General features: G+C 46.4%; 1 protein-coding gene and 1 pseudogene across 1 annotated transcript in view; one reads left to right on the top strand and one right to left on the bottom strand.

Moving 5' to 3' along the window:
* The window catches only part of ZNF774 (zinc finger protein 774), a 42,702-nt gene that overhangs the window by 10,523 nt on the left and 11,575 nt on the right, over positions 1–20,604 (bottom strand). The window contains 4 exon segments of the mRNA XM_064376271.1: positions 1–88; positions 861–967; positions 5,120–5,242; positions 12,092–12,205. Of these exon segments, the coding sequence (XP_064232341.1) occupies positions 1–88; positions 861–967; positions 5,120–5,226 (302 nt within the window). The 5' untranslated portion in view covers positions 5,227–5,242; positions 12,092–12,205.
* Positions 10,559–20,604, top strand: part of LOC105724930 (gamma-aminobutyric acid receptor-associated protein-like 1) — a 41,563-nt pseudogene continuing 31,517 nt past the window's right edge.

Below are 20,604 nucleotides of genomic sequence, written 5' to 3'. Positions count from 1 at the left end.
TCTTTATTGGTCCTTTCTGAGGATGTTCCATATTGTTCTGTTGTTTCAGAAATGTCCTGATTGAGCTTTGCCACCTGATGCTCAAAGTCTGAAAAATTAATGTAAGTAACAGAGAATGAAGTTATCAGTTATCAGGAAGGAATATCAGAAAGCAGTGAGAAAGACTAAAATTGCTGTTTCTGCAGCAGACTGCACTTAATTCAACCGCTCTGCTTTTTGCTTTGTGAAAAGTTTATTGAAGTTCATTGAGCTTTCAGAACACGTGAATTCCTAAACTTTTTAAATTTTCAGATGGCCAGATGAATCTTGATATCCTTCAAGAAGAGACCACATATTGTCAATATTAGGCACTTTCTTTCAAAGATATTTTAGGTTTAGGCCAGGTGTGGTGGCTCATGCCTGTAATTCCAGCACTTTGGAAGGCTAAGGCAGGTGGATCATTTAAGGTCAGGAGTTTGAGACCAGCCTGGCCAACATGGTGAAACCCCATCTCTACTAAAAATACAAAAATTAGCTGGGCATGGTGGCGGATGCCTATAGTCCCAGCTACTCAGGAGGGGGAGGCAGGAGAATCACTTGAACCCGAGAGGCGGAGGTTGCAGTGAGCCAAGATCGTGTCACTGCACTCCAGCCTGGGAGGCAGAGGGAGACCCTGTCTCAAATAAATAAATAAGTTGTAGGTTAGACAAAAGTGAAATGCGTAATCAAAATGAAGACTTTATTTAGTCAACTACTGACCACTGAGTCCAATTTAAATGTCTGCTAGTAAGAAGAAAAGTCTAGGGCAGCATTCCAAATTCTTCATCTCAACAAGGCTGAAATGCTAGCTTTTCCTTCCACTGGGAGCACTCTCATCTCACCTGTGTGGCTTTCCCTCAGGATCTTCCTCGCCTCAGAGTTTTGGAGTGGTAGAACCCATGCCTCTTCTTCCTGCTCCAGCTGGGAGACTACACTAGGTCTAGAAATTCTACACAGAAATGTAAACACAGTATGTGAGTCTGAGCCAGTCACAAGAGGCCTGACCAAAATCCAAGCCCTACCCCCTGCCTAGGTAGGGGAGAACACCCCAGGAACTCTAATGTGTATTTGGTCTCATTAAAAGTGCAGCCAAGGTAAAGTGATAAAACAGGGTGATTTTCCCAAAAGCTGAAAAAAAAAGCCCCTTTCCTTTTATTAAAAAAAAAACAGACTCAGGTGACAGAAACTCTGAAGTAAACACAATAACTATTTCTGAATGTATAAGTCTAAAGTTAAATATAGAGAGGATTTTATCAGAAACAGAGCTGCCACGACCTCACCCTTAGAAAGAATGAAGGAAGTTAACTATAAAGTTGGGCTTTAAAATTTTCCCAGAATGGTAGCAGTCAAAAAAGCCATGAGAAAAAGACAAACACTTGTTAAGTAGCCTGCAAATACATGAAAAATGTTTAACCACTCTATAATAAAAGAAACTCAGGCCGGGCGCGGTGGCTCACGCCTATAATCCCACCACTTTGGGAGGCCGAGACGGGTGGATCACAAGGTCAAGAGATCGAGACCATCCTGGTCAACATGGTGAAACCCTGTCTCTACTAAAAATACAAAAATTAGCTGGGCATGGTGGTGCACTCCTGTAATCCCAGCTACTCAGGAGGCTGAAGCAGGAGAATTGCTTGAACCCAGGAGACAGAGGTTGCAGTGAGCCGAGATTGCGCCATTGCACTCCAGCCTGGGTAAGAAGAGGGAAACTCCGTCTCAAAAAAAAAAGAAAAGAAATTCAAGTTAGAACAATGATACACTGAGGCAATATAGTGGAGACGTAATGAGTGCAAACTCAAGAGTCACACTGCCTGGGTTTGAGTCATAATCTTGCCTCTTACAAGCTGTGTGGGCTCAAGAAAGTTACTTAAACTCAGTGTTTCAATGTCTTCATCAATAAAATAGGGATAAGAACAAGATCCATTGGCCAGGTGCAGTAGCTCACAGCTGTAATCCCAGCAGTTTGGGAGGCCAAGGCAGGTGGATCACTTGAGGCCAGGAGATCAAGAACAGCCTGGCCAACATGGAGAAACCCTGTCTTTACTAAAAATGTAAAAATGAGCCAGGTGTGGTGGTACACACCTGTAATCCCAGCTACTCGGGAGGCTGAGGCAGGAGAATTGCTTGAAACTGGGAGGTGGAGGTTGCAGTGAGCCAAGATTGTGCCACTGCACTCCAGTCTGGGCAACAGAGACTCTGTCTCCAAAAACAAACAAACAAACAAAAAAAGACTTCAATAAACGTTAACTATCATTGCTATTTGCCATTTTTCTCAGGCTCTTTTTTTGTGTTTTGTGTGTGTATTTGTTTGTTTGTGAGACGGGCTCTTGCTCTGTCACCCAGGCTGGAGAGCACTGGTACAATCACAGTTCACTGCATCCTCAAGCGCCTGGCTCAAGCGATTCACTTCAGCCTCCCAAGTGGTTGGGACCACAGACACAAGCCCCTACACCTGGCTTATGTAATTTTTTGTAGAGACAGGGTCTCATTATGTTGCCCAGGCTGGTCTTGGAACTCCAGAGCTCAACTGATCCTCCTGCTTCAGCCTCCCAAAGTGCTGGGATTACAGGCGTGAGCCACCACAGCCAGCCCCAGACTTAAATTATAATACCCACTGTGAAAGATACTTTCATATAATGCTAATGGGAATAAATCAATTGATTCAATCTTCTTGGAAGGTATTTTGCAAAGTATTAAATACCTTAGAAATGTATCTATACTTGGGCCGGGCGCGGTGGCTCACGCCTATAATCCCAGCACTTTGGGAGGCCAAGGCGGGTGGATCACGAGGTCAAGAGATCGAGACCATCCTGGTCAACATGGTGAAACGCCGTCTCTACAAAAAATACAAAAATTAGTTGGGCATGGTGGCACACGCCTGTAGTCCCAGCTACTCGGGAGGCTGAGGCAGGAGAATTGCTTGAACCCAGGAGGCGGAGGTTGCGGTGAGCCAAGATCGCGCCATTGCACTCCAGCCTGGGTAACAAGAGCGAAAACTGTCTAAAAAAAAAAAAACAAAAAAAAAACAAGAAATGTATCTATACTTTGACCCACCAATTCTAATTCTGAGAATTCTAAGAAAATGATAAAATTATATTTCGATTAAAAATACTTTTTAAAAAAATGAGCTAAAATATGTTTATCACAACCATGGTGAAAATTTAGAAATGACCTAAATGTCTTACAACAAAGCAATAATTATATAACTCACTGCAGCCTCAAACTCCTGGGCCCAAGGGATCCTTCTGCCTCAACCTCCCAAGTAGCTGGGACTACAGACAATTGCTATTTAGGTAAAAAATGGTCAGATATACGGTTCAATCTAATGTTTGACTTCATCAACAAAATAATATTGTATTCCATAAAACAAAATACTAGGTGGTTATTTTAAGTGATGTAAAGAATTTATTACTTTCAAAATATACTCACAATACAACATGGAAGAAAGTAGAATGTACAGCTGACTGTACAGTATAATTCCAATATTATTCTTATGTGCTTGTTTTAAAATTGTATAAATGCTTAGAAAAATGCTGGTAGATAACAGGAGCATAACTCTGCCTCAAAAAAAAGGAAAGAAAAATGCTAGGCCGGGCGCGGTGGCTCAAGCCTGTAATCCCAGCACTTTGGGAGGCCGAGGCGGGTGGATCACGAGGTCAAGAGATCGAGACCATCCTGGTCAACATGGTGAAACCCCGTCTCTACTAATACAAAAAACTAGCTGGGCATGGTGGCGCGTGCCTGTAATCCCAGCTACTCAGGAGGCTGAGGCAGGAGAATTGCCTGAACCCAGGAGGCGGAGGTTGCAGTGAGCCGAGATCGCGCCATTGCACTCCAGCATGGGTAACGAGCGAAACTCCGTCTCAAAAAAAAAAAAAAGAAAAGAAAAATGCTGGTAGGATAGTAACTCTTCAATGGTAGGATTAGAGATGGCGTTTGTTTTCATTTTGCTTGTCTTTTTCTTTAATGAGTATACATTACTTGTAAAATAGATGAAGTAGGTCAAGCACAGTGGCTCATGCCTCTAATCCCAGCACTTGGGAGGCCAAGGCCAGCGGATCACCTGAAGTCAAGAGTTTGAGACCACCCTGGCCAACGTGGTGAAACCTTGACTCTACTAAGAACACAAAAAATTAGGGCTGGGCAGTCGCTCATGCCTGTAATCCCAGTACTTTGGGAGGCCAAGGTGGGTGGATCACTTGAGGTCAGGATTTTAAGACTAGCCTGGCCAACATGGCAAAATCCCATCTCTACTAAAAATACAAAAAATAATCCAGGAATTGCTTGAACCCAGGAGGCGGAAGTTGCAGTGAGCTCAGATCATGCCATGACACTCCAGCCTGGGTGACAGAGCAAGACTTACACACACATACACAGACACACACACACACACGCGCACGCGAAGTAAAGCAGGAGGAAGGGTAGCCATGGTATTTGAGAACGAGCATTGGAGGTGTTTGTTTGTTTTTAAGTGACAGAAAAAAAATTACCTCCTTTTCCACAAAGACCTCAGAAGTTAAGTGGCAGAGGTGAGAGTCCAACCCAGGCTGGAAAAGGAGGATAGTAATACATATATCAAAAAGTTTAGATGAGATATTAAAAAGACAATAAACAGCTAAGACGTCTGCAAACCATAAAATGCATAAAGAAGTCATTCTTTTTCTGCCAAGGAGGCAACAATTAATCTTACACAGTTCTGGAGCTCTAAGACACCAACATACCAGAGACCACTCAGACCTGGGCCCTCTCAAAATATCTACGTCTCAAATTAAAGGAGAGTAGTGGCCAGGCATGGTGGCACCGGTAATCCCAGCACTTTTGGAAGGCTGAGGCAAGTTGATTACTTGAGCTTAGGAGTTTGAGACCAGCCTGGCCAACATAGCAAAGTTCTGTCTCTACTAAAAATACAAAACATTAGGTGGGCATGATGGGGCATGCCTGTGATCCCAGCTACTCAGGAGGTTGAGGTGGGAGAATCTCTTGAGCCCAGGAGGCATAGGTTGTAGTGAATTGAGATTTTGCCACTGCCTGGATGACAGAGCCAGACCCCATTTCAAAAAACAAAATAAATACATAAAATAAAGGAGAGTAGCATTCTTACCCTTTGAGGGCCCATTCTTCTAACTGTGCTGGGTGGCATCCCTGAAGAGGATTCTCTAAGCAGTGTCCAGGTAACCCACTCTTCCCAGAAGTCCCCAGCCACATCATTGAGGGTCATCAGTTCCTAAAGCAAGAGAGCTCAATATGCATCAGTAGCTCCCTATTCTCACCATTGTCTGAAAGCCAAAAAATGGCCACCAGTGTACATAAACAACCCCCGACCCCTGACCAGAATCGTCCTGAGGTAAATTCTGTCAACCACAGAGGGTTGCTTTTCTGTCTGTTTTTACGTACATCTTCTCTTGGCCAACTTTCCCATTACTAAGAGAGACCTAGGCCTCCCAAACACATAGACAGAACCTAGTCTTTTAGATACATTAACTTTTTGAGGAACAAATTGTCCACAATGAACAAGGGAAACAAAGGAGAGAATTGGCAGGTATAATTTGATTTCTGGAACGCTTTGGATTCTCTCCAGCTACATTTTCCTCAGCAAGCTAGGAAGTCGTGGACTTAACTATACTCATATTAGTTATGAGAATAGCTGACTTCTTGGCTTGCAGATTTGGGGACAACCTCGACGGACAGATTATGCAGAACTCCAAAAGAAACTGTGTTGGATGCCATTCTATTTTAAGATTTTAATGGAGTTAGAAATAAGACTGAAAAAGATATGGAATTTTTTTTTTTTTTGAGACGGAGTTTCGCTCTTGTTACCCAGGCTGGAGTGCAATGGCGCAATCTCGGCTCACCGCAACCTCTGCCTCATGGGTTCAAGCAATTCTCCTGCCTCAGCCTCCCGAGTAGCTGGGACTACAGGCATGCGCCACCATGCCCTGCTTATTTTTGTATTTTTTAGTAGGGACGGGGTTTCACCATGTTGACCAGGATGGTCTCGATCTCTTGACCTCGTGATCCACCCGCCTCGGCCTCCCAAAATGCTGGGATTATAGGCGTGAGCTACCGTGCCTGGCCCAGATAGGAATTTTTAAAAAAATAGACATGGATAGGTTGTAAAAATAAGTGAAAGTCAATGGGGATAAGCACAAAACTCTTAGGAGCTGAAACCAACCATTCATATATTAATAAACTGACAGCAGTATCACAAAAAAATTACTTTTTGGAGGATTGTCAGAGTCGATTACTGGATGGATAGTCATTTTTTCAGCAATCAATATGTTGCTAGGCATAGGAGTCACAAAGAAATTAAGATAATGTTTTTTTCTTTAAAAAGTTTCTAATACACCAGCCTCAGCAACATGAGACCCTTTTCTCTACAAAGAACTTTAAAAAATCAGCCAGGTGTGTTGGCATGCAATTGTGGTCCCAGCTACTCAGGAGGCTGAGGTGGGAGGATCACTCGAGCCCAGGAGTTCAAGCAAGGCTGCAGTGAGCCTAGTAACAGAGTGAACCCTTGTCTCTCCATAAAACAAAACAAAACAAAAAACAGCCAGCATGACCACCTGCTACAAAGAATATTGCATTTCAGAGAAGGAAGGAACAGAATGGGGTAAAGAAGTTTTACTCTTTCACATCTTTTGTCCCACCACAAACAAAACACCTACTTATCACAAACAAAGCATCACACACACACACACACACACACACACACACACTTTTGGGGGAAATATTTATGTATTTACAGACATTATTATTGGTCAGGTCATTAATAAAGTATTGAGTTTTTAAGGATCTAAAAACCATCTCTCTGGTTTAAAACTTTAACAACAATAATGTAATTCAAAAGTAGAAACTGTAATAAGAGTTTTGAGTAATGGCCGGGCGCAATGGCTCACGCCTGTAATCCCGGCACTTTGGGAGGCCGAGGCAGGCGGATCATGAAGTCAAGAGTTCAAGATCAACCGAAATCCGGTCTCTACTAAAAACACAAAAATTAGCCGGGTGTGGTGGCACGTGCCTGTAATCCCAGCTACTCAGGAGACTGAGAGCAGGATAATAGCTTGAACCTGGGAAGCAGAGGTTGCAGAGAGCCCAGATCGGGCCACTGCACTCCAGCCTGGGCGACAGAGCGAGACTCCATCTCAAAAACAAAACAAAACAGTTTTGAGTATAATGTTTATTTTTATATTCATGACCAAACACAGCCGCAAGGTCACTTGCGGGAGCAGCGCCACAGAGGAGGGAAGACTTCTGAGCCAGGGTCATAGCAGCCCTATTTCCCTGCCCGCCCCCTTCCCCATGCACAGGTGACCCCAAAGGCCCCCAGAGCTGAGGGGCTGTGACTAAGCGCCATTGTGAGAAGCTGCAGTGCATTCACAGGGTTTATTAATAGCAACGTGACCGCACGCGCGGGGCCGACCCCCTTTTTCTTGGCGCTGAGGCCCGAACCCGGGTGCTGCGGTTAGAGGGTCACAAAGGTCAGCTGAAACCCGGGACCACCGTCGAGAAGCCAGAAAGCCGATGGAGAGTGACTTAACCCAACGACGGGAGAGAGACAGCGGCTACCTCTCCCGCACCCCAGCAAGACCCGGGGGCTCCCAAAGGCCAGGGCGGGAACCCGGCTGAGAAAACGTCGGGGTGGCTGGCGAGCCCCCTCCACGCCCCTCAGCAGCACGCCGCGGCCGCCGCCGTCTCCCTCCCCGGATCACTCACCGCCCCAGGACCCAGCCAGGGATGGAGCAGGAAATGAGGCCTCCACCGCCGAGCCGCCCCCGGCCCGCCGCCCCGAGGCGGTCCCTCCCAGAACCCGACCGGGATTCGTGACAGGGCTGTGGGTACACAGGTGGGACTCCGGCTTCCACAGCCAGCAGCCGGAACATACCGCCCCTGTCCTCTTGCTATTGGCTGCTCAGTTTCCACTGAGCATAGCTCAGTCCATAGGCTGACAGAGCTGTCAATTACCGCCAAGCCTTCTGGGAAACGTAGTTTCGAGCAAGAAGACCTCAAAGGACTCGCAGCCGTGGATGCACAGTTCCAAGCGCTGACAAGTGCTAAACCCAATTCCCGAGCTTCCGCTCCCGGGAACCGCCTGTTAGGAGTGGGGGGATCCAAATGCTGTTCCCCCAGAGTGGCATCTGCAGTTGTGAATCCCCTGGCCTTCCCCGCCCCCCGCGGAGCAACCTGGTGCCCACCCCGAGGTCTCTCGCCCTCTGGCACCTCTCCCCTCCCCAGCGGGGAGCAGCTCAGCCCTCGGGCCTTTGTGGCCTCTCTTCTGCCCAGCCTTCCACCCTATCTCGGCGGCCGGAGCCTGCAGGGTGTTTGCATGGCGAGGTCCCAGGCCAACTCTAACTGGACATAAGAAAGGCCCAGCAGAAGCCCTGAGTAGAAAACAGACGTTCCGCATCCCTCCCTTGGCATCAAACTCCCAGGACGTCCCCTTCTGTCTGGTTGGTAGCCAGAGGAGGCGGGCGAGGGCGCCAAGTATTCTGGGAAATGTGCTACGGGCTTCAAACTGGGAGCTCCTGGGTCTCCTGTGAGAGCCAGAAGTCACTTTGGGCGGGCCCCTAGCTAAAAAATAATAAAGCCTTTCCTTAAAGTGAAGAAAATGAGCCTGTCTACTCTGTTGATTCAGTGCAATTTAGAAAAAGAAAAGAACATTTTGTGATGGACTATAAAACCCTTAGAATTACCAGCCATAGAGCTAATGTCGAAGATCCCTTTGATGCCAATTCCACCATTCTTTCAACACACATAGCGTGCATTTTCCAATGGATATTTATTGGGAACGTTCTATACTTAAGATCGTTTTGGGAACTGTGGTTACTCGGGAATCATATATAACCACTGCCTTCATGAAGCTCACAGCCCAAAAGGGGAGATAAACCACAAAACGTATCAAAATCCCAAGTAATATTTTGTCTTTTCTTTTTTTCCGAAGAGCTGGGAGGGCAAAAACCAATTTTTTTTTTTTTTTTGAGACGGAGTTTCGCTCTCCGTTACCCAGGCTGGAGTGCAATGGCGCTATCTCGGCTCACCGCAACCTCCGCCTCCTGGGTTCAGGCAATTCTCCTGCCTCAGCCTCCTGAGTAGCTGGGATTACAGGCACGCGCCACCATGCCCAGCTAATTTTTTGTATTTTTAGTAGAGACGGGGTTTCACCATGTTGACCAGGATGGTCTCGATCTCTTGACCTCGTAATCCACCCGTCTCAGCCTCCCAAAGTGTTGGGATTACAGGCTTGAGCCACTGCGCCCGGACTTTTTTTTTTTTTTTAAGACAGGGTTTCAACATATTGGTCAGGCTGGTCTCGAATTCCTGACCTCAGGTGATCTGCCCGCCTCAGACTCCCAAAGTGTTGGGATTACAAGCGTGAGCCACCGCGCCCGGCCAAATATTTGTTTTTTTAAGCCAATACATTTTGGGGTAATTTGTTCCAGAATAGTCCTGTTCCAGTACAGCCCATGGGATCTTAGTTATTTGGCTATATAACTGTAGTCATCTGCAAGATAACCACACAGCATTTCGGGAAACTCTGTCCACTATGAACAAATGTCTGGTTAGCAGAGGTAGTTAGATATAGTTAGATTTAGGTGAAAATGAGGAAAGTGGAAATCTCAGAGGAGCTCAGGAACAAGGAACACTCAGGAAACCTCGGGATTGCCAGGCCTCCCGTGACTGGAACAGAGTTCAGGACCTGGAGAACTGAAGCCATCTTCAGGCCCCTTGTTAAGACTTTCTGGCATTTTGCCATCAGGGAGCTCATGAAGATGACTCTTCAATCTGGGATTGGGGGTTGGGGGTGGTGGGGTGTTGGCGGGGGGTGGTGGTGGTGATGAATGGAGTCACAGAATCTCGCTGGTGGCTATTCCCTGCCGCTCTCTCCAGCTTCTGTTCCTTCTGCCTTGCCTTGTTCTCTCGGCAGTTTCTTCACCATGATCTGGTGTGTGGGGAGCGGAGAAGGAAGCTTGGTCTCATGACAAGAGCGGTCAGTGCAGGAAACCAACCATGCGCCCCCAGTGGCCACGCGAAGAGGGGACCATACCCTGTTGGGGGTTGGGTGCTGAAGGGCGTGGCCTCGAGGAGGCCTCGAGGAGCGAGGAGAAACTGTGAAAAGGCTTCAAGGAGCACGAAAAGAGAGGAAAACTTCAGCAGGTGCTAGAATTGAAGTTTTTAAAAGAGAGAGTCTATCATTATCTATTGCTGTGTAATAAATTACCCCAAAATTTATTGGTTTAAAAAACCAAACAATTGGGTTTTGTGCTCCCAGCTCTTCGGAAAAGCCGCTGGTATTTCTTTACCTGGCCCTCTACCTCCAGGCAGGTGTACCGGAGGACCCCCTACACACACACACACACACACACACACACACACACACACACTCGGCCCAGCACTGTTGCCCTGGTAGCTGACCTTTCTGCAGCTATTCTGAGCACACCTGGACGCCGGCGGAGGGAGTAGGACGCGGTCGGCAGTTTAAGGAGGCAGGCCGCTAAGGAGGCAGGCCGCACACGTGGGGATCTCGGAAGCCCTGGGGTGCATCATGAAGGTGCAGTATAAGGAGCACCATCCCTTTGAGTATCCGAAAAAGGAAGGAGAAAATATCGGGAAAAAATATCCGGACAGCGTCCCCGAGATTGTAGGGAAGGCTCCAAAGGCCAGGGTGCCTGATCTGGACAAGAGGAAGTACCTAGTGCCCTCTGACCTTACCGTGGCCAATTCTACTTCTTTTTTTTTTTTTTTTTTTGAGACGAAGTCTCGCTCTGTCACCAGGCTGGAGTGCAATAGTGTGATATTGGCTCACCGCAACCTCCGCCTCCTGGGTTCAAGCGATTCTCCTATCTCAGTCTCCCGAGTACCTGGGACTACAGCCATGCACCACCATGCCCAGCTAATTTTTTGTATTTTTAGTAGAGATGCGGTTTCTTCATGTTGGTCAGGCTGGTCTCAAACTCCCAACCTCAGGTGATCCACCTGTCTCAGCCTCCTAAATTGCTGGGATTACAGGTGTGAATCACCGCACCTGGCCAATTCTACTTCTTAATCCAGAAGAGAACCCCCTGAGACCTGAGGATGCCTTATTCTTCTTTGTCAACAATACTATCCCTCCCGCTAGTGCTCCCATGGACCAACTGTATGGGGGACAATCATGAGGAAGACTTTTCTGTGTGTGGCCTACAGTGATGAGAGTGTCTATGGCAAATGCGTAGATGGGAGGCCTGGACTTGCGGGAAGGGGAGGGGTGTGTGCTACTTCGGGAAAGCGAGGGCAGCTCCTACTGTGAGGAGACAGAATGAAGATATCTAGAAACATTACATTGCACACACCGTCATCACATTTTCACATGCTCAATTGATATTTTTTTGCTGCTTCCTAGGCCAGGGAGAAGGCATGTCAGGACAGAGCTGTTGGACTGCCTTTGATACAGGAATGCGGATTATGTCATTTTACAGCATTCCTGAGATATAAGTTTTGTGCAATTTCATAGAAGGGACATGAGGTGGACAAGTTGGGGCCAGAGATTATGGCAGTCCAGCAGCAATTCCCTGTGCTCCCTTCTCTTTGAGCAGAGATTCTATTTTTGACATTTGCGCAAGACAGGTAGTAAAAGGGGATTTGTGGTAGTGGACCCCTATCTGGGGACCAAAAGAGACACAGCATCATGGCCTTCGATCTTCCCTGCCTCCTATTTCTTTTCTCCCACCCCAACTGCAACCTCACAAACATCACAGTACCTCCCCAGGGGTGGCAGTAGACACCAACCCAGAAATTTAGACAGGGATCTCCTACCTTCGGAAAATAGGGGTAGGCATGAAGGTGGCTATGATTAAGAAGATAGTTTTGTTATTACATAGCGTTAAACTGGAATGGACAGCGTTGAGCATCTCTGTCTAACCTGTTCTTTCTCTCTGGCACCCCTTATCTCACCCCTACCTTGGAATTTAATAAGCCTCAGGCATTTCCGGTTGCAGACTAAAACCACTCCTAGCAGCTCCTGTAGTATGTTCCACGTATCAGGACAGAGATGTCTTCTGTAGGGAAGGGGTAGGTATGAAGTAAGGTAGATTATCCTCACCTCTCACTCATTCAGGATTCTCGCTCCCATGCTGCTGCCCCTTCGGTCTCACACACACAGGAATGCTATGTGACGGCCAGCTGCTTCCTTTCTCGGTTATCACCACTGCAGTAGCTATTTAGAAAGGTTTGCAGGGATGACTTTTAGTAAATCATGGGGATTTTATTGATTTATTTTTCACCTTTGGGATTTTGTAGGGTGGGAGTGGGGAGCAGGAATTGCACTCAGACATGACATTTCTATTCATCTCCGCTAATGAAAAGGGTCCTTCCTCTTGGGGGAAATCTGTGTCAGTTCTGACAGCTGGAAGTTCTTGCATAATAAAGTCAATGCCATCAGGCCAAGGAAATAAAATAATTGCTTATCTTAAAAAAAACAAAATTGCACCGGGCGCAGTGGCGCATGCCTGTAGTCCCAGCTACTCAGGAGGCTGAGGTGGGAGGATCGCTTGAGCCCAGGAGTTCTGGGCTGCAGTGTGCTATGCTGATTGGGTGTCCGCACTAAGTTCGGCATCAATATGGTGACCTCCCTGGAGCAGGGGACCACCAGGTTGCCTAAGGAGGGGTGAACCGGCCCAGGTCGGAAATGGAGCAGGTCAAAACTCCCATGCTGGTCAGTAGTGGGATCACGCCTGTGAATAGCCACTGCACTCCAGCCTGGGCAACATAGCAAGACCCCGTCTCTAAAAAAAAATAAAAATAAAAATAAAAATAAAAATAAAAAATAAAAAATAAATTGTCAGGTGTGGTGGCTAGCTTATGCCTGTGACCCAAGCACTTTGGGATACTGAGGCAGGAGGATGGATTGCTTGAGGTCAGGAGTTCAAGACCAGCCTAGGTAACATGGCAAGGCCTCATCTCTACTAAAAATAAAAAAAATCAGCTGGGCTTGATGGTATGTACCCGTAGTCCCAGCTACCTAAGGAGGCTGAGGTAAGAGGATCTCTTCAGCCTGGGGAGATTGAGGCTGCATTGAGCTGGGATGGCACCACTGCACTCTAGCCTGGAAGACAGAGCAAAACCCTGTTTCAGAAAAAATTATTTTATCATTTCTGTTGGTGAGGAATCTGGAATAGCCTAGGTGAGCATCTCTAATTGAAGGGCTCTCACAAGGTTGCAGTCTACACACTGGCTGGGACTACAGTTATCTGAAGGCTTGACTGGGGCTGGACCATCCAATCCCAAGCTCCCTCGTGTGGCTGTTTCCTCACGTGCAGCCTCTCCTCACAACATGGCAGTGGCTCCCCAGGGTGATTAAGAGACAAAGAAGCAGAGGCTGCAATCGAACCTGGGAAGTGATGTGCTCATCTGCTCTTGGTCATACAGACCAACCCTGGTACGGTGTGGGAGGGAGCTACACAAACGTATGAATACTTGGAGGCAAGGATCACAGTGGGTGTATTAGTCAGGGTTCTCCAGAAAACCAGAAACAATAGGATATATAGAAATAGAGAACCAGGGAAGCCAGGAGTGTGAGTCAGTTTAAGTTCAAAAACCTAAGACATTGTCGGGGAGCAATGTGCAAGTCCTGAAGTCTGAAGGCAGAAGAACCTGGAGTTCTGATGTCTAAGATCAAGAGAAGGGTGTCCCAGTTCAGAAGAGAGAGGGAGAAAATTCACCTTTCCTCTGCCCTTTTGCCGTATCTGGGCCCTCAGCTGATTGGATGGTACCATTCACCCTGGGTGAGGGCAGCTTTTCCTTACTCAGTCTACTGATTCAAATGCCAGTCTCTTCCAAAACACACTTACAGACATACCCAGAAATAACACTTTCCCAGCTAGGTGGGTATTTCTTAAGCTAGTCAAGTTGACACCTAAAATTTTTTTTTCTTTTTTTGAGTCAGAGTCTTGCTCTGTCAGCCAGGCTGGAGTGCGGTGGCATGATCTCAGCTCACTGCAACCTCTGTTTCCTGGGTTCAAGAGACTCTCCTACTTCAGCCTCCCAAGTAGCTGGGATTACAGCCGTGTGCCACCACACCTGGCTAATTTTTGTATATGTAGTAGAGACAGGGTTTCACCATGTTGGCCAGGCTGGTCTTGAACTCCTGACCTCATGATCCACCTGCCTCAGCCTCCCAACGTGTTGGGATTACAGGCGTGAGCCACTGCGCCCGCCCCTAAAATTGTGTTTTTTAGAGACAGGGTCTTACTGTGTCACCCAGGCTTCAGTGCAGTGTGTGATCATAGTTTACTGCAGCCTCACATTCCCAGGTTCAAGTGATCCTCCCACTTCAGCCTCCCAAACAGTAGGACAGGCATGTGCCACTGCACCTGGCTGATTTTTAAATTTTTTATAGAGATGGGATCTTGGTACATTGCTGAGGTTGGTCTCAAACTCCTGGGCTCAAGTGAGCCTCCTGCCTCAGTCTCCCAAAGTGCTGGGATTGCAGGCTTGAACCACCACATCCAGCTGACACCTAAAATTAACCATCACAGTGGGCCACCTTGGAGGCTGACTACCACAGGGCTACAGAGGACTTTAGGACATTTTCCTTGTGATGTGCTTTGTCATACTCCTGTGACAGCTCTTTAAGGGAACTCACAGTAAGGACCTCTATGTCTGGAGAACTGGGGAGACGATCCTATTACTCGAACTAGAGGCCTGATGGACTTCTGCAACCCTTCATGCTACATAGGCTGGAAGTCTTGGGTGTGACCTCTGACCCTCTTGCTTAGTTCAGCTATGACGGCCAGTTCTACTCTGCTGCAACCACCGAATGTTGACTCCAGGATGCTCTGTGGGTCAGTTTCCTTCAGCACTTCAAGAAAGAAGTAGACTACAAGTTCCTTTATTTCAGCTTCCCTTCAGCCTCTCTGGGGTTCCTATCATCACCCTTCCCCTCCCATGGATGATAATTTACCTGGCCTACCTTTAACCATGGAAGGCTGTGAAGAAGTGCATTTATAAGGAACTGCACTTGTCCATATGCAAGAGAAATCTGACTACTGTTGTTTATCCAGATCAGGGATTATTTTTCTCATATATCAAGCAGTCTAGAGAGGCCAGGTGCAGTGGCTTACCCCTGTCATCCCAGCAATCTGGGAGGCCAAAGTAGGTGGATCGCTTGAGGCCGGGAGATCGAGACCAGCCTGGCCAACATGGCAAAACCCCGTCTGTACTAAAAATACAAAACAGCTGGTCGTGGCAGTGCATGCCTATAATCCCAGTTACTCAGGAGGCTGAGGCAGGAGAATCACTTGAACCCAGGAAGTGGAGGTTGTGGTGAGCCAAGATTGCGCCACTGTGCTCTGGTCTGGGTGACAGAGTGAGACTGTGTCTCAGAAACAAACAAACCAACAACAACAACAAAAAGTCTAGAGATTGGTAGTAATGGCTAGTAAAGCAACTCCAGGATGCTGCAAGGACCTGGGTGTTCTCTGTCTTCCTGCTCTGCCAATCTTGGTGGGTGGCTCTCGTCCTCATGGTCACTTCCAGTCATCATGGCTGTATTCCAGAATAGAATATTTTTCTGCCATAAAATGTTATTGTCACTGAAATTATGTCATAGAGCATAGACAAATGAAAGATGTAACAAAGTGCGTGGCAAAACACATGTGAAATATGATTCCATTTGCCTGTGGGGAATATCTGTCACTTGTCCACCAGCACACTCTCTTTCTAGGGGAAACAGCACTTGATTCTTCTTTACAGAAATGCACCCCATGCATGGTTCAGATGGGAGCTGCCATCTGCTTCCCTGATCCTTTCTCTCCATCACAGTGTCTGGTTTGGAGGTGCGCACTCAACCCAAACCGAGCCGACTGCAGAACTGTGCTATCTTGCCCAAGATAATTTGTCAAAGGAAGCACAGATGACTCCTGCTGAGCCAATCAGGGACCTTTCCTGGGACTTTGTAAGCTGGAACAAAAGGAAAAGGATCTCTTCCCTTCCGGAGGTGAAGACGGGAAGATGTGAGTGTGTAGATCATGGCAGCCATATTTCCTGCCAGCTGAACCATATTTCCAGAGGGTGAGAGGAAGGCAGAGAGAGGGAAGCAGACAGCAGAAGCTGGGAAACTTTTGAGAGCATTTTGAGTCCTGGGTTACTGAGGCCAGAAATAACTCTGACTATTCCTTAAGTTTGTTTTATGAGTCAATAAATATTCCCTTCTTGCCTAAGATAGTTTGAGTGGTAAAGCCTAGGCATTTGCAATTCAAACATTTCCCACTAATGCACCATCATTTCTGTTTTAAGAAAAAAATTCGGCTGGGCACAGTGGCTTATGCCTGTAATCCCAGCACTTTGGGAGGCGGAGGCGGGCAGATCACGAGGTCAAGATATCGAGACCATCCTGGCCAACATGGTGAAACCTCGTCTCTACCAAAAATACAAAAATTAGCTTGACCATGGTGGCACATGCCTGTAGTCCCAGTTACTCAGGAGGCTAAGTCAGGAGAATCGCTTGAACCCAGGAGGTGGAGGTTGCAGTGAGCCAAGATCGCGCCACTGAACTCCAGTCTGGGTGACAGAGAGAGACTCTGTCTCAAAAAAAAAAAAATCCATATACATATATATGTATATAAATAAAGTACAGGAATACATTTTGCTCATCTGTGTTTTAAATCTTCCTTAAAGAACACATTAATTTTTAATGGCAATTTTTAGGATTACGCATTTAAAATTATTCATTTTAAAGGGTCCAGATAATTCACACAAAGTGAATAAAATTAGAAACAAAATGAGTAATTTTCATCCTTGCTAATAATAAAAAAATAGCAAAATTATCTCAAACCCTTTTAAGCTGAACCACTTCCAGGATAATTAACCAATTCAATTTTTGGTGGAAATTCAAAACAAAGGACTGAATGTCTAGTTCTAAGTGATGTAAGAGGCTCAGGCCAGGATTATCACTAACTGGTTTGATAAGGGACAGTTATCTTAAGGGCTCCCTCTTTACAAATAACATAGGTCAGCATGTCCACATTTGCAGGAGGGAGGCCTGAGTAGATTTCTGGAGAGCCTCCCCATCTATGTCTGCCAAGATCTGGGAACTAATTTCGTTTCCTGTCTCTGCAACCCCACATCCTTTATAAAAAGACTGTTCTGTGTGCTGTGAACAGTATGAGGAAGGCTTTGTGACCTTCATACAGTAATTTTTGAAAGATAGAAATTTTCTACTTAAAGATGCATGTTGAAGGCACAGTGGCTCACGCCTGTAATCCCAGCACTTTGGGAGGCCGAGGCAGTTGGATTATTTGAAGCAGGAGTTCGAGACCATCCTGGCCAACATGGTGAAACCCCGTCTCTATTAAAATACAAAAATTAGCCGGGTATGGTGGTGCATGCCTGTAATCCCAGTTACTCAGGAGGTTGAGACAGGAGAATCACTTGAACCCAGGAGGCAGAGGTTGCAGTGAGTCAGGATCGCGCCACTGCACTCCAGCCTGGGCAATAGAGTGAGACTCCCTCTCAAAAAATAAAAAATAAAAAAAATATACATTGCTAAACTCTATCTTCCTCCTAAGTGAGAGGAATTAAAAAAAGATGCATATTGAAATCACATATTCCATCACCATGGGAAGTTTCTCATTTCCTCCAACAAAACACTTTATTTTTGTGATTATATAGTATACATTCATTTTTTTAAAGTAGAAATACAGATACATAAAATAAATTCCTACTGTCCAGTACAAAAACACTATTAATATTTTGTTACTTAACAGCTGGTTTTGGTGGCTCACCCCTATAATCCCAGCACTTTGAGAAGCTGAGATGGGCAGATCACTTGAGGTCAGGAGTCCAAGATCAGCCTGGCCAACATGGTGAAACCTTGTCTTTCCTGAAAATACAAAAATTCCAGCCTGGCCAACATGGTGAAAACCCGTATCTACTAAAAATACAAAAAAACCTAGTTGGGCATGGTGGCGGGTGCCTGTAATCCCAGCTACTTGGGAGGCTGAGGCTGGAGAATCACTTGAACCTGGGAGGAGGCTGCAGTGAGCCAAGATCGTGCCATTGCATTCCAGCCTGGGTGACAGAGTGAGACTGTCTCATGAAAAAATGAAAATAAAAATACAAAAATTAGCCAAATGTGGTGGCACTCACCTGTAATCCCAGCTATTCAGGAGGCTGAGGCAAGATAATTGCTTGAACCCGGGAGTCGGAGGTTTGCAGTGAGCCGAGATCTTGTCACAGCACTCCAGCCTGGGCAACAGAGCCAGACTCCGTCTAAGAAAAAAAAATTATGGCCGGGCGCGGTGGTTCATGCCTGTAATCCCTGTACTTTGGGAGGCTGAGGCAGGTGGGTCACGAGGTCAAGAGATCGAGACCATCCTGGTCAACATGGTGAAACCTCGTCTCTACTAAAAATACAAAAAATTAGCTGGGCATGGTGGCGCGTGCCTGTAATCCCAGCTACTCGGGAGGCTGAGGCAGGAGAATTGCCTGAACCCAGGAGGCGGAGGTTGCAGTGTGCCGAGATCACGCCATTGCACTCCAGTCTAGGTAACAAGAGCGAAACTCCGTCTCAAAAAAAAAAAAAAAAAAAAAAAGAAAAGAAAACAAATTATTACATATGTTTCAAGTGTGTGGAATACAAAATTTTCTCTGAGCAGAAGCTAGAGTTCAGACTCTCTGGGGAGAGGGAGAGAGTCCTTTCTTTCTTTCCCTACTCGATTTGGATCCTTTTTGTGTGCTGACATCTGGTGTTTTTTCTATTTTAAAAAATTTTAAAATTGATCCCGGCCTTGCAGCCTTTAACTCCCAAGCTCAAGCGATTCTCCTGCCTCGGCCTCCCATAGCGCAGGAATTACAGGCCTGAGCCTGTAATGTAAACCCTTTTGTGTTTAAAGGAAGAGAGGGGAGATTTTTGGTACAGAGGTGCCTAGTGGGGCAGAGAGAAGGGCAATTTGGAGAACAGTCTGGTGTCAGCTGGTTTCTTCTGCCAACCCATGACAGCGTCTGAGAACAGAGGAGCGAGACCTTGGCCCCAGTCGACACCAGGCCCTAACCAGTTGCAGATGGGGGCTCTGCCGGGTAGTGCCACACCCCTAAGCTGGGCTGCTGGGAGGAGGAGGAGGCTGCAGACTAGGGCGGGGGATGTGCTTACTTTGCCAAATAGTGCCACCTGTCGAGATTCCCAGACCAAAAGGAAGGATTTCCAAATGAGGGCGAGAAAGAACACGGAGGCCGGAGGCCGTGTAGCTCAGGTGATGGTGTTTTTCAAATTGCTTCTCAAACACCTGGGGAGCTTGTATTTTTTTTTTTTTTAACGTTTAAACACCTTTTATTACTTTGATCATTTTGACTTTTAATGATGTTATTGGCAGCATTGTATTTACAGGGAACTTTGTGCATTACACGCACATGGATGATCCAAAATAAATCCACAGTATTTTTGAGTGTTCAGGGAACATTAAATATCATATGGCATTTTTAAAATATGATGACTTTCATAGCAATTTCTTTTCCTCCTTTGTGGGAACGAAAGAAAAGCAATATGCGCCGGGCGCGGTGGCTCACGCCTGTAATCCCAGCACTTTGGGAGGCCGAGGCGGGTGGATCACGAGGTCAAGAGATCGAGACCATCCTGGTCAACATGTTGAAACCCCGTCTCTACTAAAAATACAAAATATTAGCTGGGCATAGTGGCACGTGCCTGTAATCCCAGCTACTCGGGAGGCTGAGGCAGGAGAATTGCCTGAACCCAGGAGGCGGAGGCTGTGGTGAGCCAAGATTGGGCCATTGCACTCCAGCCTGGGTAACAAGAGCGAAACTCCGTCTCAAAAAAAAAAAAAAAAAAGAAAAACAATTTGCTATTTTTAAAAGTTTGCATGCAATATGCTATGCTGGTTTTGCTTTTTACCTTTTTGAGAAAAAAATTCACAAGATAAAATTCAAATTTTTCAAGAGTACAGTTCAGTTTTTTGTTTTTTTTTTTTAAGACAGAGTCTCACTTCGATGCCCAGGCTGGAGTGCAATAGCCTCCGCCTCCTGAGTTCAAGCAATTCTCCTGCCTCAGCCAACCAAGTAGCTGGGATTACAGGCTAGTGCCACGATGTCCAGCCAATTTTTGTATTTTTAGCAGAGGCAGGGTGTCACCATGTTGGCCAGGGTGGTCTCGAACTCTTGACCTCCAGTGATCCACCTGCCTCGGCCTCCCAAAGTACTAGGATTACAAGTGTGAGTCACCACGCCCAGCCCAGTGTTTTAAAATTTATTTCTAATGTTGTGCAATCATCACCAGGATCTAATTCCACAACATTTCTATCACCCCAAAAGGAAACTTTGTATCCATTAGCAGTACCTCCCAATTACCCGCTTCTCCCAGCCTCTGGCAAACACTACTCTACTTTCTGTCTCTATGTCTTTGCCTATTCTGGACATTTTACACAAATGAAATCACACAACATGTGGCCTTTTGCATCTGGCTTCCTTCACTTAGTATGATGTTTCAAGGTTTCTCCATGTGGTAGTATGTACAGTTTCAACCTCCAGGGCTCCACCGATCCTCCCACCTCAACCTCCCAAATAGCTGGGACTACAGAGGTGCACGTCACCACACCTGGCTAATTT

The sequence above is a fragment of the Aotus nancymaae genome, unplaced genomic scaffold (assembly GCF_030222135.1).
Source record: "Aotus nancymaae isolate 86718 unplaced genomic scaffold, 86718_ANA_hifiasm-v0.15.2.pri h1tg000014l, whole genome shotgun sequence".
Taxonomy (NCBI): domain Eukaryota; kingdom Metazoa; phylum Chordata; class Mammalia; order Primates; family Aotidae; genus Aotus; species Aotus nancymaae.
The sequence above is the reverse complement of the archived record's forward strand: the minus strand, read 5'-3'. Positions and strand labels throughout refer to the sequence as shown.